The sequence below is a fragment of the Anolis carolinensis genome, chromosome 6 (genome assembly GCF_035594765.1).
Source record: "Anolis carolinensis isolate JA03-04 chromosome 6, rAnoCar3.1.pri, whole genome shotgun sequence".
Taxonomy (NCBI): domain Eukaryota; kingdom Metazoa; phylum Chordata; class Lepidosauria; order Squamata; family Dactyloidae; genus Anolis; species Anolis carolinensis.
The window spans coordinates 63,740,654-63,764,631 of NC_085846.1; the positions used below are offsets into that span (position 1 = coordinate 63,740,654).

A 23,978-nucleotide genomic window follows, 5' to 3' on the forward strand; every position below is an offset into this window, starting at 1 on the left:
AATAGGCACTGCTCCGGTGGGAAGGTAACGCCGCTCCATGCAGTCATCCCACATGACCTTGGAGGAGTCTACGGACAACGCCGGCTCTTCGGCTTAGAAATGGAGATGAGCACCAACCCCCAGAATCAGACATGACTGGACTTAACGTCAGGGGAAAATGTTTACCCTTTACCTTAACTACCACCAATTCCTCAATACTTTATTTCCCATACCATCATACTTCGCTACAGCAACGCATGGCTGGGCACAGCTAGTTACATATAAATAGTTCTGTGATGTTTTTAAATCAATGATGCACTACTCTCCATCTGAAATTACCATGACTGGTATTTTTATACTTCTGTCCACTCATATCAATCTAGCATAGAGATACCAAAATAATTCACTTCTGTCATCTTTATGATCCTGGCATTCCACCATTTGTAACCATTCACTGATTTCCTTTTTGCTCTTTGGTTCTGTACAGGCCCCTCCTTTTAAAGCTCTCTGTAACCTTGCACCTCCTTTTTTCCTGTGTGCTTGATTATTTGACGGCTTTTTAAGTTTATCTCATTTGTTTAGCTCTACCTCCCTCAATTGAATATTGCTCCCCAAAATGACACTATTCATTTTGCCTTGCTGCTTTTTTTCCTTGAAGTGACTTCATGTGCCAATCTTTTAGCCCCTATATTTCAGGAGCAGGCAACTTTGGCAGTCCTACAAACTTAATGGGAGACAGCAATCCTCATTCCTTCCTTTTTAAAAAGAGACAGACATCAAGGTAGTGAAACAGTAAGCTGGTAGAATAGCAATTGAAAGAGCAAGGATTTGTCATTGTTATGTTGGATCCCCCCATAGGGACTCTTGATATCTTAATGTAATTAAACCGAAATAAGCTTAATTTAAATCGAACCACATATTTCATTGCTGCTTATCCATACCTTACTTTCCTGCACTATATGCATTCTTGATTGTAAACCACTTGGGTTAGGAATGTATCATACCTTTTGTAAAATGCTGGATTTTTAGAACATACTGCATACATGAAATGTAGGTTATAGGCATAGTTTGTGTCTGGATTGTGTTGCATCTTTCATAGGGTTATTTTTATCTTGTGATACAAAGATGAGCAAACACTTTTAATCTTAATGTATACTGCTGTACATAAAGACTAATGTCGTTCATATTTAAATAGCCTCCTGAGCTGTCCCATCTCCAGTCCAAATAAAGTACAGACAAGAAGTTCCTCTTAAATGACAACTTTGCAATTTTTTCCAATTTTTCTTTTTGAGATCTTGGTAAATTTATATCAGTATAGAGAGTATTCTGTTTAGCTTTAATTTCTTATGTTTTCATGGGAAACATGTTTTCATATCTTAGCTGTTGTGAGCAGCTATGAAAAAGTCATACCTTGATTTCACATGTGAGGTGCTAAACTGCTTGCTTGTCATACTTGTCATTTGTAGCTTTCATTCACTGATAACCAACTCACAAGATTCTTTAGTAAAAAATATTTATTAAATTGAGTCTAGGAGTCTTTTAGATGCTGCATTTATTTATTTATTTATTTTTTATCTGGATTCTTAATAGAGTTCCAAAGGCCAACTTGTTTTTGGAAATCAAATAAGCAAAAAATAGCTTCTTATAACTTGATAGTTCCATTTATAATTTTACATAGGTTCAATACTGATTTATTTTTGCTAATCTCTATTTGTATCCAAAATCAAAGATGTAAGTTTTCCAGAAAAAGGAGAACTGGATTTTAAAAAAATAAAATGTTACAATTACAGATAGATTAAAGGCTTTAAGTGCAAATTATTTTGAAATATATGTGATAGGTAATGTTAAAAAAGAATAGCATATTTGTTGTTAGTGTCTTCAAGTTGTTTCCATTATAAGGGGAGCCTATCACATTTTTTTAGCAAGCATATGTCTCCCTATATTTAACAAATATTCATCAGGAAAAAATATGTTTTTAAACTATACAGGAAAGAAAAGTGATTATGTTAGAGTTACAGGCCTACTAGGTATGCTTGTGACTTTAACATTGTCCCTTTTGTTTCCCCTATATTATTTAGTTAACCTCTTGATAAGGAATCCTGTGGAGTTTTGAAAGCTTGCATGCTGTATTTGCTCGTTTGTCTATACAGGTTGAGCACCCCTTATCCAAAATTCCAAAATTGTCCACATGGCTGAGATAATAACACTTTTGTTTTCTTATGGTTGAATGTATACACTTTGTTTCATGCACAATATTATTTAAGATACTGTATAAAATTATCTTCATGTTATGTGTCCAAGGTGTATATGAAACAAAGGATATTTGTTTTCAGATTTGGGACCCATCCCTAAGATAATTCTTTTATGTACACATTATGTACACATAAGCAAATATAAGTGTTTCAAAATCCAGAAAATTCTAAAATTCAAAATACTATATTCTATTTACATGTGTAATTATCTTTAATGCACTCATTTGAACTTGCAGAGTAGTGCTATTGGTAGCTGGGATTCAGAGGATATTTGTGAGATTTAGTGAATGAATTGTAGTTCTCTCTACTCTAATGCCTCTTTAAAAGCTGAATTGGAACACCAGAAGATTCAGTCCAAAATGAAGGGCTGAAATTGGAAGGGGCAATCACTCCTCTACCAGTACACTTTTTTGCGCAGTCACTGAACTTCTTGCACTGCAACTTCAGTGCAGTGTACTTCATGGACGCTTGTGCGGAGCTTTCATAAAATTGGATATACAGTTATAAACATAGCTATTCAAAAATACATTATATGCACATTTCTGAGCATTAGTACACTTTTGGGATGTATTTTTCAGCTAATTTTCTTCTTGATGGGAGTAATGAGTAAAGCGAATAATTTTATTCCTGCTTTAAGACAATATTTCAAAAACCGCATTGTTTTGGCACCCATTCATAATCTTTCTGAGCAAAATGTGCATGCATGTTTTTCCACAGAAAAACATTTACTTTTGTACAAGAATATTGTTTTACATACAGAAAATACTGTTTCTTGCACAAAACAGCTAAATGCAAATGCTGTGCAAAATGTGACCTAAACTAAAAATATTCTTGTCACTTTAGGAGTCTTCTGGTTCGACTTGCTTGATACTAAAAAAAGATTGGCTTTTCAGTCTTTTGAATATTTTCAAATACTCAAACTATCTCTGATACACACTTGGATTTATTATAGTCAACAGGCCTAACCTATTTTAGTCTTAATTAAAATAGAACCATTGACTTTGTGGCAGTTTCAGAAGGGCTGACCTATCTCATTGTTGTGAGCCTGATCTAGCTGAGACTAGTGACTGTATTTAGACTATGATGAAAACCCACCTGGTTACCTGCACAAGTCACATACTCTTAGCCTTAGGGAATCTGTGAATAGGTATACCTGCATAAAGGCACATGTCTACAACAACAAAGTATTAAGTAGCCTACCAGATGCTGCTGGACTAAAACTCCATCATCGCCAATAATGAGGTACATTGTGAGTTACAGTCCAACATCTGAGGGTTTACTTAATTCCTGCTTGCTTTACAACAGAGTTTCAATTAGTCAAATAATTTTAGTTTGCTTTATTGGTAGTTTTCAAATAGATAGCCATGTTCCAGCATAAAAGTGAAAGGGAAGGAGAAGGCACCTAGCAGCACCTCTAACACAGATTTGTTTTAGCATGTGTTTTTGCAGAATTCAGCCTATTCCCCGAAAGGCACTGATGGAATGCAGTACTGTATTATTATATGGCTTTAATATTGTACTCCATCAGTGCATCTGTGGAAATGGATTGACACTAGTGCAAGCTGATGTTGAAATAAATCAGTAGTTATTGAAGTGCTGTCAGATTCCTCCTTCCTCCACCCCCGTAACTCCTCCTTATGGTAGTAAAGGCTTCTTAACTTGGATATATTGTTATTTCATGATTTCTTTAAATGTTCTATTTTTTATCATGTCAGAAGCAAACATACTGCAAGTCTCTTCTGATGTGAGAGAATCGGCCATCTACAGAGATGTTGCCCCGGGAAAGCCTGGATATGTTACCATCCTGCTGGAAGGCGTTTCTCATGCCCCCGCATGGGAAGCTAGGGCTAACAGACGGGAGCTCACCCCATCTCGCAGATTCAAACTGCTATTTAGGTCAGCAGTTCAGCCGGCACAAGGGTTTAACCCATTGCACCACTATTAATCCCAGTGCTCTCCTAATGACCCTCCTAATTTGGTATCAATGTTCTACTGATGACACCAAATTAGGAGGGATAGCTAATACTCCAGAGGAAAGAATCAGAATTCAAAATGACCTTAACTGATTAGAGAGCCTGGGCCAAAACTAACAAAATTAATTTCAACAAGGACAAATGTAAGAGATACTACACTTAGGCAGAAGAAATGAAATGCAAAGATACAGGATGGATGATGCCTGGCTCGACAACAGTCCGTGTGAGAAAGATCTTGGAGTCTTCATGGACAACAAGTTGAACATGAGTCAACAGTGTGATGCAGTAGCTAAAACAATGAGATTTTTGGACTGCATCAAAAGGAGAATAGTGTCTAGATCGTCTAGAAGTCACAGTGCCTCTATTCTGCTTTGATTAGACTTCATGTGGAATACTGTGTATAATTTTGGGCACTACGGTTCAAAAGAGATATTGAAAAGCTGGAAGGTGTCCAGAGGAGGGCGACTAAAATGATCAAAGGTCTAGAGACCATGCCCTATGAGGAGCGTCTTAAAGAACTGGGTATGTTTAGCCTGCAAAAGAGAGGTTGAAAGATGACATGATAGCCATGTATAAATACGTGAAAGGGTGTCATAAGGAAAAGGGAAGAAACTTGTTTTCTGCCCTTGAAACTAGGTCTCGGAGCAGTGGGTTCAAATTACAGGAAAGGAGATTCCACCTGAACGTTAGGAAGAACCTCCTGACTGTAAGAGCTGTTCGGCAGTGGAACTCTGCCTCGGAGTGTGGAGGAAGCTCCTTCCTTGGTATCTTTTAAACAGAGGCTAGTTGGCCATCTGTCAGGGTTACTTTGATTGTGTTTTTCCTGCATGGCAGGGACTAGATGGCCCATGTGGTCTCTTTAAACTCTTAATTCTATGATTCTATGGAATAGTAAAAATTGTCCTTGTTCTATGTTAGATAAAGGAAAGCATAAAGTAACTGCTGGGCTTAAATTTCTGGGCAGGAGGCTGGTACTTTAAAAACTGCATCATTGTTTATTTACTCTCAAAATAAAAATGGTAAAAGAGAATCTAATGCTTTTTAATAGGGCTTCTTTCTTTCCTTTATCCCCACTTTCCCTCCCTTTTTTGTTTTTGGCTAAAGCAATATTTGGATTGACTCCTAGCTGCAAGTAAAAAGATGTAAACAAAAATGAACAGAATATCTTCAGAGACTGGACTGTGATTGCTATAGTGTCATCCTATTTCAAAGAAAATAGGAACTGCCTTTTGTTAGTAGCCTGTAGTTAGGGCACAGTATAATTTGGCTGTGCTGTATGCAACAAATTAGAAACCAAAGATAACCTTTAAATTTTGCAATGTAAAGTCCTTAAACACATTACAACATTTGTCTATAAGTTATGCAAGTCCACCTACCCAGTTTTTTAAAACTCAAGTTTATCATTTTTAAAGGTTACAATGGTGTATGACTGGCTTTTGCTTTTTAAAACATTTTAATCATTTCTACAGGTATCATTGCTTGGAATCGAACTTCTAGGTGCCTTTGTGGACAGGCTGTTGGGACGCTTCAAATCTTACTTAGCAACTGGTGAGTGTTTTTTAAACTTCTTGGAAACAATAGAAAATGAGTGATTTTGACTGCAGTTGTTAATTCCTTAGAATAGCTTTAGTTTAAGGATAAAGTCAACCCTCTGTTTCCACCAATTCTGCATCCATGGATTACGCTATTTAAAAAAATACTTTTATATAAGGGACACTATTTTACTACACTATGTACTGTATATAATGGGACTTTAACATCCTATGACTTTAGTATTCATGTGCAGAAAGGAGGGGCCCTGGAACCAAACCCTAGTAGGTAACAAGAGTCCAGTCTAGTTAATTACAGGTAGTCCCCAAGTTGCGAACAAGATAGGTTCTATAGGTTTGTTCTTAAATTGAATTCGTAAATAAGTCAAAACAGGTACATTTTTAAGTGTAACTCCAGCCAAATATATGCCCTCTTTTGGGAGCCTGGGAATCCAAATCTGCTGTTCATTAATACTGTACCTTGGCACCTACCAACACAATCCAATGTATTCATAACCACTGTGTCTATGTAGTCCAAATTGGTGGAAGAGAGGGCAGGACATAGCTTTCTGGAGCTAAAAGCAGATACTATACTAAAAGCACTCCTCATTTTGCTCTACCGCTGGCAAGATGTATTGAAAGAATGCAGTGCCTGGATGGGGTGGAAAATGAGGGGCGGTAGGTATGGGAGTAAAGGCCTTTTGGCTCACTCACTAGTGCTGAAGAATTTCAGCAAAGAGAGACTTGTGTGTGAGAGAGGCAGGATGTGTGGAGAAGGGGGTGGGAGAAAGATTTAGCTGACTAGAAAGAATTCATTTATGCCAGGATTTAAGTATCCAGAGAATTTCTTACATTCCAATAATGTATGTATGTATCTATTCATCTAGCTTTGAATTCAGAGATGTTGAGTAAAAACACCCAATTAGTGTTTTCAGATGCCAAAGTTATTCAGATCAAATCACAGCATGCCTTTGGTCATGTAAGATCACTTTTGACATTAAGTACCATTTAGGCTCATTATTCTAGGATTAAACATTTCAAAAGGACTAGGCATGTAATTATTGTGTAAGATTGAGTTTTTAGATGCTTTGTTAATGACATGGATTTTTCTTACAAGTCAGTTCTCATTGTTGGTGTATATTTTTATATATGTTTTTTCATAACAAGCACATTTTTGTGAAATTTCTAAATCCCCCCCCCCCCAAACATTTCTTAAATATATTAATCAAAGCTATATTTTTCATCAGCGGCAGACACTATGTGCCCTTCAGATGTTGCTTTTGCATTCCTTCATTGATGGGACATGTAGTCCACCTGCTTCGCGGAGGCAGCACACATTTCTTATCTGTATTTTAAAGCCATGAAATGTATGATTTGGGGTCTCTGCTACAGCATATTTCACAACATGAGATCTCTTAAAACATAGCTTTATTTCTGTATAGTTCAGCTGATTAGGAAGCTGCCTTACATTTAGTCATACTGTTGGCGTGTCTGTGCTGTACTCTGTTACCTTTGACTGTCAGTAACTCCCTAGAATGTCAGCTAGGATTCTTTCCTCTTACTACTTGGAGATCCTTGTTATTCCCTGCTGTTCTCCAGTCCAGGTATTAATGAGGTCTGGCTCTGCTTAGCTTCCAAAATCAGATCAGACTGGGTGTGTTTAAGTCTGATTTGTGATTAGCCAGCAAATAACAATTACACATTTATCAACTTTGTGTAAATGTAGGAAATAATTAAGTGCTCAACTGTTAAGAGAAATAATAATAATAATAATAATAATAATAATAATAATAATAATAAACTTTATTTATACCCCGCCACCATCTCCCTAACGGGGACTCGGGGCGGCTTACATGGGGCCATGCCCAGAACAATACAATATAACAAAATATAATAGAACAACAAATCATAGCACATTAAACAACACAATAAAAGAAAATATACACTACATTAAACAAGAGCAAAAGAACAATAAAACCAAGGGCGGGCCACATGAACACTAGATTAAAACTCGAGGTGAGAAAGGAAGTAGGAGTAAAAACCACAGAGGATAGGGTCATAAAGTGGCGGTGCAATCTGGAGGACAAATATTGAAGGAGAGCAGCAAAAGGGATGTATGTAATGATTACTCTCCAAAGGCACAACGGAAGAGCCATGTTTTCAGGTCTTTCTTAAAGGCTGCTAGTGTGGGGGCTTGCCTAATCTCACCGGGCAGTGAGTTCCACAATCGGGGGGCCACAGCAGAGAAGGCCGTCTCCCTTGTTCCCACAAGGCGGGCCTGAGATATTGGCAGTGGCGACAGGAGAGCCTCCCCTGACGATCGAAGGGATCGGGCAGGTTTATGATAGGAGATACAGTCACGAAGGTAGGTGGGTCCCAAACCGTTTAGGGCTTTATAGGTGATGGTCTGCACCTTGAATTGGGACCGGAAAATAAACGGCAGCCTTGAACAAGGGAGTGGATCTCTCCCTGTAACTCGCCCCAGTTATTAGTCTGGCTGCTGACCGCTGGACCAATTGTAATTTCCGGGCCGTCTTCAAGGGAAGCCCCACGTAGAGCGCATTGCAGTAGTCCAGTCTAGAGGTAACTAAGGCATGGACCACCGTGGTCAAGTCAGACTTCACGAGAAAGAACTAAGTGACATGGTTATGTACATACAAATGTGCATCGTACTGACAAATTCAGTGGCATTAAACTGGATAAGAAATTAAGTCAGACCTCCCTATGTTGGACTGTGTCTTCTTCCATTCGTAATTACTGGTTATGTTGGCAAAATTTGCTAGGAATTGCATCTCAACCAAATCTATAGCAGCACACCTCTGACTGAAGGTATTACTATAAAGTTGTAAAATACTAACCTGTAAGTATCCAAAGAACTATTTCATCTAATGGAGATTTATTTATTATTTGTAGGATTGCTTTCTTAGTAAATGCCACAAGTAAACATCTGCTGCAAGTATAGCATTTCATGTGTCTGCTTCTGGTTCTGAGATGACTGTATTTTGATGTGCCTTTCTAAAGGTTTTTTTTTTCTCATTATAATTCTGAAAATGAATAATCTAGTCTCTCCAGGTGGAGTGGGGAATAATTTTGTAACCCCAATGGTCTGTTGCTTCCAATTTGAGAAATGTGAGGGCTTTTCTCACAAAACAAACTGTACCAAAAAGCTTAAGGGCCACTCTGGGTTACATATGTGTTGAAGATTATATTTGTGTTTTTTTTATAATACAAAGATATCAATATTTAGTACTGATGTTCTTTCTACTCACTCCAGCTGAATTTAAATGTAATCCCAGTCATAGAATAAACATTTACAATGACCAGATTGGCTAGTCTGCGCATGCAGCATTACTATTTTTGGGATAGTAGTTTGAATGGTTGACACTATGGTACCATCTGTAACATGCAGAGTTCCAGTTAAATGTTCATCCAGGTACATAAAACGTCACTCTGGTAAGATTTGGCTGCATACTCAGCATCACTTTTTAATTACGGATCAATCTCAGGCAGTCTCAGGCAAAAGGCAATTTACAAATATATCCTACAAATACGGAGTTAGAGAATAATAAGGCATCTATATATATAAAAGAGTGATGGAATCGCGGCACCGAGCAAAGCAACTAAACTAAACTACCCCCCAACCTCGACATTGGACAACACAACCCATCATCCACGCCTTAAGGTTGAAACAACACAAAATCACTTCACGCACCTCCACATGGACAGAACCCACAACGCACCATCGGTAGCCATGCCGGGAGGGAAACAGAAAGTATAATGGCCGGGCTGGCAAGAGGGAAGGCAGGCAATGGGAAAAAGCTGTCCCCTGGGTCCTAGCGCCCGCCCATCATCCGAATCATTTATCTCCACTCCAACCTTCTACATATATTTTAAATATATGCTATGAACCATGACAGTCAACACAATCTCTCCTAATATTTTAACAAGCTTAAAATCACAACACCAAATAAAAAACAACACTCTTAAAACACGGGAATGCCAGACACTAAACAATCAGGGCCAGCGAACACCTCCCACGATCTGTCATGCAGGACACAATCCAAGCACTCCCAACAGATGGCCACCCAGCCTCTCAATAATAATAATAATAATAATAATAACAACAACAACAACAACAACAACATCATCATACAATCCTAAGGTTTTCAGAGGCTGACTATTTCTGTGGCCCTGACATGTCACATCTCTTTTTATGTTTGGAACCTTTAGAGTGTTTGCTTATCTTTTTCACATAGAAAGAAGATAGCTGTATACTAAGAGAGGCCTGACTATTTCTGTGGCCCTGACATGTCACATCTCTTTTTATGTTTGGAACCTTTAGAGTGCTTGCTTATCTTTTTCACATAGAAATAAGATAGCTGTATACTAAGAGAGGCCTGACTATTTCTGTGGCCGTTACATGTCACATCTCTTTTTATGTTTGGAACCTTTAGAGTGTTTGCCTATCTTTTTCACATAGAAAGAAGATAGCTGTATACTAAGAGAGGCCTGACTATTCCTGTGGCCGTTACATGTCACATCTCTTTTTATGTTTGGAACCTTTACAGTGTTTGCTTATCTTTTTCACATAGAAAGAAGATAGCTGTATACTAAGAGAGGCCTGACTATTCCTGTGGCCCTGACATGTCACATCTCTTTTTATGTTTGGAACCTTTACAGTGTTTGCTTATCTTTTTCACATAGATAGAAGATAGCTGTATGCTAAGACAGGCCTGACTATTTCTGTGGCCCTGACATGTCACATCTCTTTTTATGTTTGGAACCTTTAGAGTGTTTGCTTATCTTTTTCACATAGAAAGTAGATAGCTGTATACTCAGAGAGGCCTGACTCTACTGTACATACTAAACATAAAGACAACCATACAACAGACATTCAATACCACCACTAACTCAAATTTCTCACCAACACTACCAGACAACGCGACAGCAACGCGTGGCCGGGCACAGCTAGTTATCTTTATAAGTTTAAAACTTTGGAGTTATAGCAGTGGCTGAATAGGAATACAATACAGCAAGCTATACTCATGAGGGATGTGTTCCAAAACATACACAAATACAGCATCTGAAACTATGGATAATAGTGAATTCATACATATATTGAATTAATAATAGTGAATTCATACATATACACTTTGGTCAGAGGCATACAGTAGAATCACCCTGGAGGACTGAGAGAAACACAGACATTTTCAGTGAGGAATATTTTTTGGAACATAGGTAAGTGAAACTATAGAATCGGATAAAGAGGTAATACTGCACTTATTCTACAACTTTTCTTATTTATGTGAGTCATATACTGCAAAAGTGTCTGCCTTTGATTTTCAGTATCCTGGACATGTGGAAAATTGGTGCTACTTTAAATCTATGTAGTGAAAATAATTATACACACTTTTATTTTGTGTGAGTCTTGAGTCTTTGTGTGTGTGTGTATTTAGTGATCTAGACTTCTTCCATATTAAACATGGGACCTAATAGAGTGGAAGGGTGCTTGTTCTAGTGGCTTGAAGAGATATCTTTCTTAGCATGAAGTGAAGAGAATTCAGAACTGCTTCTACCTTCTGGATTCATTATAAACAAATCATTTTGGGAGTGATAGTGGCAGAGAATAGGACTAAGAAGTATTTTATAACTGTGGTTCTTCTAAAAAAGAAGTAAAGATATGACTTTAGACTAGGAAAGTAAGAGGAAAATGCCTATAAAATTGCCTAGTTCTCCAACTCCCAAACTTGCATACTTTATAAATTTATTTTCATCCAATTGCCTTAATATAGACATTTTTTTCTTTGTCTGACAGATTTATTTCCTTTTATTTAAAGTACAGAAGCTATATAAGTATGTATCGATAATTTGAGATATAATTTTATAGAGAGCTACTAATGTATGTTTGTATTATCATTCCCTAGTTGTTATAGTGTTGGTAGATCGAATGGGAGATGCCAAAGACCAGGTTCGAGAACAAGCACAGAATCTTGCGCTGAAGTTAATGGATAAAGCGGCTCAACCAATGGTATGGTATTTCTGAAAGTTTGCATTTAGTGATTGTTAGCAACATAGGCAACCCCTCAAAAATTGTTGTCCCTGAGAGAAAACTTCTCTGGCATTTGTAGGTCCTCCCAACATTATCTACTCACATTGGCATGTTTTCGAACTGCTAGGTTGGCAGGAGCTGGAGCTAACAGCGGCTGCTCACGCCGCTTCCGGGGTTTGAACCTGGGACCTATCGATCTCCAGCTCAGTGCTTTAATGCACTTCGCCACCAGGGCACACACACACACACACAAACAAACACACACACACATACTCTTCAAGCTTCTGAGGTTCTGAGTTGGGTTCTGGGTTCTGGCCTTTTCACATAAGTAAGATTATGTGTGCAATTTTAATGTGCCACCAAATCTAATGTATAGCTCAATTTTGGCAATATAATGCGTTCGACTCAAAAAAATAGGGTATGTATGTGCATACATTTGGGTAAATACATTTGGGTAAATAACCGTTTAGGGCTTTGACCTACAAAGCCCTAAACGGTTCTGATCCTGCCTATCTATCCGAACGTATCACCTCCTATGAGCCCGTTAGAACCTTAAGATCTTCCGGGGAGGCCCTGCTCTCGATCCCACCTGCCTCGCAGGCGCGGCTGGTGGGGATGAGGGACAGGGCCTTCTCGGTGGTGGCCCCCGGCTGTGGAACTCCCTCCCCAGCGATATCCGGCAAACCCCTTCCCTCCTGGGATTTAGAAGAAAACTAAAAACTTGGCTCTGCGCCCAGGCATTCAGCGAATAAGCTCACTGGCTGATGTAATCGGGTCGCAAATCTGTAATTGTAGCAGTAGTGAATGACCGAGGATGGTGCAATATCACTGCCTTGCAGTGTTTTAATTTTTATATACTTTTAATCACGTTTTTATCATGTTTTTATCATGTTTTAATTGTTTTGTTTTATAGTATACTAGCTGTGCCCGGCCACGCGTTGCTGTGGCGAAGTCTGGTGGTATGGGAAATAAAGTATTGAGGAATTGGTGGTAGTTAAGGTAAAGGGTAAAGGTTTTCCCCTGACATTAAGTCCAGTCATGTCCGACTCTGGAGGTTGGTGCTCATCTCCATTTCTAAGCCGAAGAGCCGGCGTTGTCCGTAGACTCCTCCAAGGTCATGTGGGATGACTACATGGAGCGGCGTTACCTTCCCGCCGGAGCAGTACCTATTGATGCACTCACATTTGCATGTTTTCGAACTTCTGGGTTGGCAGAAGCTGGGGCTAACAGTGGGGGCTCTCTCCGCTCCCCCAATTCAAACCTGTGGCCTTTCGGTCCAGAAGTTCAGCAGCTCAGCGCTTTAACAAGCTGCACCATCAGGGGATATTATTTCCTAAAGGTTGTGAATATACAATATTTCTGATTGGTTTTTTTTGTTTGTTGGAGGCAAGTATGAATGCTGCAATTAGGAAAAATGATTAGGATGTAATGGCCTTGCAGCTTTAAAGCCTGGCTGTTTCCTCCCTGAGTGATTTTTTTGTTGGGAGGTGTTAGCTGGCCCTGATTGTTTCCTATCTGGAATTCCCTTGTTTTCAGAGTGGTGTTGTTTGCGATATTTTATGTGCTTCTACTGTCTGTGGCCCTGAGAAAACAGAGGATTTTCCAGACTTTGATGATGGGAATACGTTGTTGGGAGGTGTTAGCTGGCCCTGATTGTTTCCTGCCTGGAATTCCCTTGTTTTCAGAGTGGTGTTGTTTGCGATATTTTATGTGCTTCTACTGTCTGTGGCCCTGAGAAAACAGGATTTGCCAGACTTTGATGATGGGAATACTTTGTTGGGAGGTGTTAGCTGGCCCTGATTGTTTCCTGTGTGGAATTCCCCTGTTTATTTACTGTCCTGGTTTTAGAGATTATATTGTTCTGCATTATTCTATCCCAGTAATTATTTCATATTAAAGAAGAATCTCACTTATCCTACATTCGCTTATACAATGTTCTGGATTATCCAACACAGTCTGCCTTTTCATAATCAATGTTTTTGTACTCAGTGTTTTAAATTCATTGTGATATTTTAGTGGTAAATTTGTAAATACAGTACAGTAGAGTCTCACTTATCCAACATAAATGGGCCGGCAGAACGTTGGATAAGCGAATATGTTGGATAATGAGGAATTAAGGATAACCCTATTAAACATCAAATTAAGTTATGATTTTACAAATTAAGCACCAAAACATCATGTTATACAACAAATTTGTCAGAAAAAGTAGTTCAGTACACAGTGCTATATAGTAATTACTGTATTTATGAATTTAGCACCAAAATATCACGATATATTGAAAGTATTGACTACAAAAATGCATTGGATAATCCAGAACGTTGGATAAGCGAGTGTTGGATAAGTGAGACTCTACTGTAAATACTACATAGCATTACTGCGCATGGAACTACTTTTTCTGTCAAATTTGTTGTATAATATGATGTTTTGGTGCTTAATTTGTATAACGATTACCTAATTCGATGTTTAATTGGCTTTTCCTGAATCCCTTCTTATTATCCAACATATTCACTTATCCTGCCGGCCTGTTTACGTTGGATAAGTGAGACTCTACTGTATATTTCTAATCTTATATTATCTGCTCAGAACTGGATTATATGAGGCTCCTTCTTCACAGCTGTATAAAATGCACACTGAAGTGGATTATATGGTAGTGTGGAGTCAAGATAATCCAGTGCAAAGCAGATAATATAAGATTATAAATGGGTTATATAGCTGTGTGGAAGGGCCTTGAGTCTACACTGCCATATAATCCAGTGCAAATTAGATAATCTGTGGAAGAAGTCTAAGTGAGGCCTAAATCTGCCTGTCCCCTAACTGAAACCTGGCTGTCCCTTGGTTGCTAGGCAACCAAGTGGGCAGAGATTAGTCCTCTAAACTGGCAGCAATTGGATAAAAAAATTATTGCTCTCCCTCCAATTAGGACTTTATTTTTCTTTTCTTTTTGTTGTATCAACCTTGAGGCGTGGATGATGGGTTGTGTTGTCAAATTTTGAGGTTGGGGGGCCTGTACTTTAGTTGTTTTGTGCATCGCCGTGATGCCATCACTCTTTTATATATATAGATTTGTTGCTGGCCCTTGTGGCAGAATGTAAGCCACTCTGAGTCCCCTCGGGGAGAAGGGCGGGGTATAAATGCATGAAATAAATAAATAAATAAATAAAATTGTTCTGGACTTGGAATTAAAAATAATTAGCTTCTGTGAATGGTACTTTTGGGTTGTAACTTCAGTACGCCAGTCAGATAGTTTTGCATACATATACATACAGTGAGACATTCTATGTTTTATTTTTATTATTATAGTTGTTATGTTATTATTATATATTTATATGTCACTCTTCCACTAAAAGTAGTGCTCAAAGCAGCTAATAACATTTAAGCAAACTTAAAGAGTATTTATACAGTAAAACTATTTAACATTCCAATGAATACAGTTAAAATAAAAGTGCAAGCATATGTAAAGTTTTAAGTTGAAACACTAACAACATAGTAAGATGTGTACTCATAACAGATTGATCACGCTATTAAGATGATTAATCAGTGACTTAATTGGGGAAACGTGCTATGTGAACAAGTCAATACTAAAGAGAAAAAAATGTATTGATTAGCAAACATCACACCAGGTGTCATTTCAGAAGGAGATATCCTTTTTTTGTGTTAGTGGAATAGAAGATTCTTCAAGGCAGGTGCACAGCTTACAAAATTTTGGAATATTAAAAGTAACATTTTAAATATTTTGTCCAACTAGGGACTGTTTTTAGCCTCAGAAAATATTGTTGATTAATGAATGAATGTAGTCCTAATTATTTAAATATTAAATATTGAACTAATGCATTTTCCTTGATATTCAGGCTTGCATATTTACAACTTCAATTTTTTACTTTGTTCAAATGACACACATTTCTTCTTGGATATGTATGATGCCTGTGTATGTTTGCATTTTGCATGGAGTTTTGTTCAAACTCCATTTTTCACTCTCTTTTTAAAATTAATTCCCACTTTAAATTCCTGTCCGTGATCTGTTCCCTGATGGCATGCTTGCCACCATCATTTCCCCATCAGTAGAAGGAGTTGTGAGAATTAAGTTTTTCCCCCAAAGGCAGAGCACTCTGCATGACAGTGCTGTATAGACTTGTAAAGGTCATGTAGTCTTCAACTTTATCAATACTTCATCCTTTTATTTGGATGTATTTTCTTCCAGTGGTAAAATTCAATTATTTTGATAGGCCTACATCATGAGGTCCCTTACCTCTATTAATCATGTGTTTGGTGCAATCCCATGGGAGAGATCCACAAGAGTGGGGGGAGGGGAGCTGTATCAAGAATGTACAGTTTAGGTTGTATAGGAACAGAGTTTTCCCCATATTTCATTGTAAGACACAATTGATTGTAAAACATTAATTTCAGTACCACCAACAGGAAAAAAGATTATTTATATATTTAAAAAGCACCCACGATTCTAAGACGCACCTAGTTTTTAGAGATTTTGATATGGGGGGAACCGTCTTAGAATTGAGGAAATGCAGCATTTGAGTATTAAGTATAAAATTTTAGGTTATGTGTATAAGTTGTATAATGTATATAAAACAGAAATGAATTTTGTGTTTAGACTTGGGTCCCACCTCCAAGATGTATCGTATTTGCAAATACAAGTTTTTCAAAATCTGGAAAAAAAGCCCTAAAATATGTCTGGTCCCAAGTATTTTGGATAAGGTATAACAACCAGCATTCTAAAATATTGCTGCCAAATGTTTTCTAGTTCAGCTTGCACTGCCAACATTTTGAAATATTCAGAACTAAACATTTAGTCAGTGCATAATAAATGTGTCAGGGTGATTTTTTAAAATACTGATTTGCTATATTGACAGTAGTTTGAAAGTGATAGTAAAGTTGATTACTTAATTAACCTTTGCAGAAGAGGAAATGGTTCTACTTTTGAATTATTATTATTCTACAGTGGAATATTTTATTATTCAAATAATTTGTAGAAAATTTATGTGAGCCTTCCTAGTTGCTATATTTGATGCTTTTTTCTAAGTAGCTTAAAAATAAGCAAATGAGATTTAATGGCACTTTGCACATGTGGCATTGTCTGTTTTGGCCATGCTACAGCATAACTTGAATACTGGTACAGTCTAAATCAGGGGTCCCCAAACTTTTTAAGCAGAGCGCCGGTCCACAATCCTTCAGACTGTTGAGGGGCCGAATTATCATTTGAAAAAAAAAAACAACCAACAAATTCCTATGCACACTGCAAATGCCTTATTTGTAATGCAAAACAACAACAACAACAATGAAAGAACAATACAGTATTTAAAAATGAAAACTATTTTAACCAACATAAGCCTATCAGGATTTCAATGGGAAGTGTGGGCCTGCTTCTGCCAATGAGATAGTCAAGTTAATTAGGATTGTTGTTGTTGTTGTTGTTGTTGTTGTTGTTGTTGTGTGCCTTCAAGTCATATCAGACTTTGGGCAAGCCTAAGTCAAAAATTATTTATTTATTCATTTACTACATTTATTTACTACATTTATATCCCGCCCTTCTCACCCCGAAGGGGACTCGGAGCAGCTGTATGTACATACAATATATTATATTATTAGCATACCACAATATTAACATTATATATCATCATATTGAACTATACCACTATACTGTAATATTATATGTAATATATAACATATATTTAATATTATTATATGGTATTATTAGTATTATATTGTATAACATGATAATATTATTATCAATATTATATATACACACACACACACACACACACACACACACAATATATTATATTATTAAAACTGATATAAAAATATTATATTATAAAACCGAGGGCAGGGGCCAGGCAAATGCCTTGGAGGGCCGCATCTGGCCCCCGGGCCTTAGTTTGGGGACCCCTGGTCTAAATCATAAAATGCTGCAGTCTGGGAAATTGTGCTATTGCTCACTGTGCAGCAGTTGCTAGGCAACCTTTTTCTCCTGAATGCCTGCTGAACCGCTGAGATTATCATGGCAGCATTGCAGCTAAAGGGAGTTGCAGTTGGAATCTGCTTGCTTTGAAATACTGTTTCAGATCTAGTCCTGTAAGCCTCAAGTGTGTAGCCTTGGCAGTTACTGCAAAGATTTTGTGAGATGGGTGGGAATTATAAAGATAAAAGTAAAAAAGAGATGGAAAGGGGTGTGTGATGAAACATGCAAAGATGAATGCGCTTGGGAGTAAACGAGTATAGTGCAAGTTAATTATAAGAAAAGAAAGATCCAGAGAGCATTACAAGAGCTCGATGAAGGACAGAAAAAACACCGGAAATGGAGGGCAAATAGAATCAGAATAAGTACTTAAAATACATTCATGTCTTTAAAAAATTCAACTGTAAACAGTATGTTTCTGAATGAGGAATGCATTAAAGACAGTGGAAAGATATTTTTCAGTAGACAAAGCTTACAATGAGGAAAACATTAACTCTAAACTTCAGATGCGATTATTGTTATCTAGTTATTGAAAACTGTAATGCTTGATCAGTCACTGTTTCTTGATGTGGGTGGTATTGTATGAAGGTTGTAATGTTTGGGAACAAGTGTCAATTAGCATGATTAAAACTTTGCCATAAAGCATTTGTGTAATTTTCCATTATAATGGTTATTTAAATGTGACATTAATTTAATAGCTGTCATTAGCCATTGAATATTAATGGTATGAAACATTTCAGTTCTGTAATATAACCTACCTTTTCTTTTCAATAGTTTGTTTGGGAACATCTTAGTGCTGGCTTTAAACACAGAAACTATCGTTCACGTGAAGGAGTGTGTCTGTGTCTTCTTGCAACATTAAATTAGTAAGTATTATATTCTTTTAGAAATCCTAACAATAAATGTTCTTTCCTTTGATGTTCTTAGGAATTAGTACCCAAAAAATCTAACTCTCAAAATAATCATTCCTATTAAGATTAAATTCTTATATATAGAGCTGTGTGTATTATGCTGCTTACTATTGTTGTTTAAGTGAAAAATTGACACTTCCTTTGAATTTTCTTTTAGCTGTGGTGCACAATCATTAATTCTCAGCAAACTGGTACCACACTTATGCATATTGTTTGGAGACTCCAATAGCCAGGTAGGTCTGCAATTATTAAACAAAAATATATACTGATTTCTCTACTATCATATTGCATTGTCTGTTCCCTAAGTGAATTTGCCAACAATTGGAGAATTATAGGAAAGGAAGATGGTGTCATTTCCTGTGGGCAGGAGATTCTTAGAATGGTGTGGATTTCCATATGCTTAAACCAAAACCTTTCAATTCTTTGTCATATGGAATAGAGAAAAAACGTTTTCATAGAACTATTCACGAGAAATTTTCACGTTTGAGTTCATATGATATACTTACTGTGTCAAAAGTTCTTTATGCTTTCCTCCTTGGCTGTTGAGTCCCTATGATGGCTTTGAGTCCCTATATCAGAAGAAAGGTGGAACATAAATAAATAAATATTTGAATCAACTTCAGTCCTCCCAAAACCAGGGAATGTACAGATAAATATATTCTTAATTTTTCACCAAGGATGGAACATTGGCATTTAGTTTTCATAATTTCACCCAAGAGTCAAGTCAGAAAGTGCAGAAAATAAGTTAGATAAAAGATACTGTATCATTGTTAGTGACATTGGGCAGGTTTTTTTTAAAGTAAAAATTATCTACATAGTAATGTCATTCCATTCTTAGCTGAAAGAAAGGAATGGGAATTATGCAATGTTATATTATGTTGTTTCATTGCTATTCTTTAAAAAAAAATGCATCGGGAAACGCAGAAAGGGTTCTTTGTGACTGTTGTGTAGTTCTTACTCTGAAATAAAGTTAATACACTCTATGACTAACATAAACTGTACCACTTCTCCACTAAAGGTTTTGACAATATTTGTGTCATATTGAGAAATCAAGACCATTTTAGGCCACTCTTTAATAGGTACATACCTTGAATTAGGGTTTTGGTCCAACACAAATATTTATAGAGTTGTGTCATATTAGGATTCTAGAAATAAAATACCCTATATACTCGAATCATAGAATAGTAGAGTTGGAAGAGACCTCATGGGCCATCCAGTCCAACCCCCTGCCAAGAAGCAGGAAATTGCATTCAAAGCACCCCCGACAGATGGCCATCCAGCCTCTGCTTAAAAGCCTCCAAGGAAGGAGCCTCTACCACAGTTTGGGGGAGAGAGTTCCACTGCCGAACAGCCCTCACAGTGAGGAAATTCTTCCTGATGTTCAGGTGGAATCTCTTTTCCTGTAATTTGAAGCCATTGTTCCGCGTCCTAGTCTGCAGGGCAGCAGAAAAGAAGCTTGCTCCCTCCTCTCTATGACTTCCCTTCACGTATTTGTACATGCCTATCATGTCTCCTCTCAGCCTTCTCTTCTGCAGGCTAAACATGTGTTAGGTCCCCTTCTTCCAGTTGTGCTGTGGGTAAGTCTTCCACAGAAGAAAGCACCAAGACACACGCTGGTAGATTCCAAAAGGTTTTATTGTACAGAATACCAGAATCTTCTCTGCAGCCCATTTATATAGGGGCTCACACATACCAGAGGGTAACTGAGATTTTATGGCTGGTCCGTTTTATGGCTGGCATCTGCTCTTTGTCAGCGCTTGGTCTGTGTCTGGAGATGTCAGAGATCGGAGATCATGGCAACATGTCTAGTTCTTTAAGCCACTCCTCATGGGGCTTGTTCTCCAGACCCTCAATCATTTTAGTCGCCCTCCTCTGGACGCTTTCCAGCTTGTCAACATCTCCCTTCCATTGCGGTGCCCATAATTGGACACAGTATTCCAGGTGTGGTCTGACCAAGACAGAATAGAGGGGTAGCATGACTTCCCTGGATCTAGATGCTATACCCCTATTGATGCAGGCCAGAATCCCGTTGGCTTTTTTAGCAGCTACATCACATTGTAGGCTCATATTTAACTTGTTGTCCACGAGGACTCCAAGATCTTTTTCACACATACTGCTGTTGAGCCAGGCATCCCCCATTCTGTATCTTTGCATTCCATTTTTTCTGCTGAAGTGAAGTATCTTGCATTTGTCCCTGTTGAACTTCATTTTGTTAGTTTCGGCCCATCTCTCTAGTCTGTCAAGATCGTTTTGAATTCTGCTCCTACCTTCTGGAGTGTTAGCTATCCCTCCCAGTTTGGTGTCATCTGCAGATTTGATGATTGTGCCTTCTAACCCTTCGTCTAAGTCGTTATTAAAGATATTGAACAGAACCAGGCCCAGGACGGAACCCTGCGGCACTCCACTCGTCACTTCTTTCCAAGATGAAGACGACGCATTGGTGAGCACCCTTTGGGTTCGTTCGCTTAGCCAATTACAGATCCACCTAACTAGTTTTGTCTAGCCCACATGTCACTAGTTTGTTTGCCAGAAGGTCGTGGGGGACTTTGTCGAAGGCCTTACTGAAATCCAGGTAGGCTACATCTACAGCATTCCCTGTTTCAACCCAACTCGTAACTCTATCGAAAAATGAGATCAGATTAGTCTGGCATGACTTGTTTTTGGTAAATCCGTGTTGGCTATTAGCAATGACTGCATTTGTTTCTAGATGTTCGCAGACCACTTCCTTAATGATCTTTTCAGAATCTTCTCTGGTATTGATGTGAGGCTGACCAGACGGTAATTGTTTGGGTCGTTCTTTTTTCCCTTCTTGAAGATAGGGACCACATTTGCCCTCCTCCTATCTGCTGGGACCTCTCTTGTTCTCCAAGAACTCTCCAAGATAATTGCCAGTGGTTCTGAAATAACCTCAGCCAGTTCCTTTCAATACTCTTGGATGTAGCTGATCTGGCCCTGGGGACGTGAATTCGTTTAGAGCGGCCAGGTGTTCCTGGACAACTTGTTTCCCTATTTGGGGTTGGATTTCCCCCAATCCTTCGTCCATTCCATGTTGCTGAGGTTGAAGATGGCTTTTTTTTGTGAGAAAACCGAGATAAAGAAGGCATTAAGAAGTTCTGCCTTTTCCCTGTCCCCTGTCACCATCACCCCATCTTCTCCTCGCAGAGGCCCTATTGCCTCCTTGTTCTTCCTTTTTCCACCAACGTACGCAAAAAAGCCTTTTTTATTGTTTTTTTTCTTTTTTATTGTTATTATTTGAGAAAAAGTTACAATGATATAAACATATTCTATACATTTCCCCCTCTTTTATTTACATTCACCCCTGTGCACCCCTTCCCCAAAGCCATCTCTTCTTCTGTAGTCCCACCAAAAGTTCAATTCTTCATTTGGAGGTAAATTCCCATCTTCTTTTTCCAATAATTTTTCTAGAATTTTTCTCCAAATACTTTCAAAATCATTTTTTCCATAATCCCCTCTTTACTTTTAAATTTGATGTTAGCTTGTCATTCAGTGCCATTCGCCAAACTTCTTTATACCATTCATTAATTTGTATTTTCATTTCTCCTTTCCAATATTTTGCAATTAGTAATCTAGCTGCTGTTAATAGCATGTCTATTAATTTTTTTCCCTCTTATCTTTTCCATCCTCTTTTTTAATTAAAAGTAATATTTCCACTGGATTCCTTCTAATTTTTATATCCATAATATTTTCTATTTCCCTTATGACCAATTCCCAAAAACCTTTTACATGTTTACAATCCCACCACATATGCATGTAGGTTCCAATTTCCTGGCACCCTCGCCAGCATTTTTCATTATTCTTATTCATAACATTTAACCTTCTTGGTGTTAAATACCACTTCCAAATTAGTTTATAATAATTTTCTTTTATTCTAATTGACATGTTTTTAATTGTCTTGTTTTCCATATCTCCTCCCATTTTCCCCCGTTATCTTTGTTCCTAATTCTTCCTCCCATGATTCTCTTAATATTAATGTTTTCTTTTTTTCTATGTCTTTAATTAGTATTTTATATATTTTACTTGTTGTTTCTTTTAATGGCTCACTATTTTCTCTTTTTAATGCTTTTATTATTAATTCCTCAAATTGCGTTATTTGTTTTCCAGTTTTATTTCGGGCCCACCAGTTTTCATTCCATTTTTCTAATTGAATCCAATGAATCCATGAAATATTTATTCCTCTCAATTCCTCTCTCATTTTTACTTTTCTATTTTTTGTTCTATCCAATTTCCTACCCTTTTTAGTTCCCTTTTTTCTAATTCTTTATCCTAGTATTCCTTTTAGTTCCTTTGGGAAATCTTTTTCCATTATTATTGGCGTTAAAACTGAATTCTTATTAATTAATTGTCCTTTATATTTACTCCATATTTCCATTATATTTCTAAATTATATATTTCCAATTTGTTTTATCTCTTCCTCTGGAATTTCCTTAAAGAATGTGTTCTCCTTTCTCCACTCAACTGCCTTATTCCCTGCTTCCATCCACTCCAAACATTCTCCATCCATCATCTTCTCTACTACTTATCTTAATTGGTTTGCCTCATAATATTTTTTTTATATTCGGAAGGCCCAATCCTCCTCCTTTTGGGGGGTTGTACCAAATTTGTTTGTTTAATCTGTTCTTTTTACCATTATTGCAATATTTGTTTATCATTTGTTGCCATTTATTTATTTCCTTTTCTGAAATCATTAATGGTATCACTCTCTATCTGTTTCTTCTATTTTTACTGTCCAATTTGCTTCCACATATTTATGAATTTTATCCTTTGAGCATTTCCTAGCCTGATAGAGTTCTTTATAAAATTCTTCAAATAGCTTTAATTTGTCTTTCATTGACCTACAAATGTTTCCAGATTTATCTCTCACTGCGTTTATCTCATTTTTCATTTTTTTTCTTTTGTGCGGCTCTGGCTAACATTTTTGAGTTTTTATTGCTATATTCAAAGAATTCTCTTTTCAAATATATCAAGTTCTTTTGAACCTCATCTATTCATATCTTATCTAGTTCTTCTTTCTTTGCTCTCAATTCATTATATATTTGTGTTCTTTCTATTATATATTGTTTTTCTAATTTTTCTATGTCCTTTTCCAATTTGTTTTTCCTTTCTTGTCTCTTTTTGAGATTATAGGTTTCTTTTATGCATAATCCTCTTGCCACTGCCTTCATAGTGTCCCATAATATATTTCTTGATACATTATTGTCATTTATATCCCACATTTCTTCCAATTTGATCCTGTTCTTCTAATAATTTTCTCATAATTTAATATATTGGAATTTAATCTCCATCTTCTTGTTTG

The 23,978-nt window shown here is 37.3% G+C and overlaps 1 protein-coding gene across 36 annotated transcripts in view; it reads left to right on the plus strand.

The window, feature by feature from the left end:
* The window catches only part of clasp2 (cytoplasmic linker associated protein 2), a 223,911-nt gene that overhangs the window by 10,741 nt on the left and 189,192 nt on the right, over window positions 1–23,978 (plus strand). For 35 of the 36 annotated variants that reach the window (XM_062958261.1, XM_062958283.1, XM_062958265.1 and 32 more), the window contains exons 2-5: window positions 5,674–5,752; window positions 11,658–11,761; window positions 18,528–18,619; window positions 18,822–18,897. In XM_062958261.1, the coding sequence (XP_062814331.1) occupies window positions 5,674–5,752; window positions 11,658–11,761; window positions 18,528–18,619; window positions 18,822–18,897 (351 nt within the window). Of the gene's footprint in view, window positions 1–5,673; window positions 5,753–11,657; window positions 11,762–17,805; window positions 17,870–18,527; window positions 18,620–18,821; window positions 18,898–23,978 lie in introns of those variants that run through there. The other variant, XM_062958297.1, reaches the window with a different exon arrangement.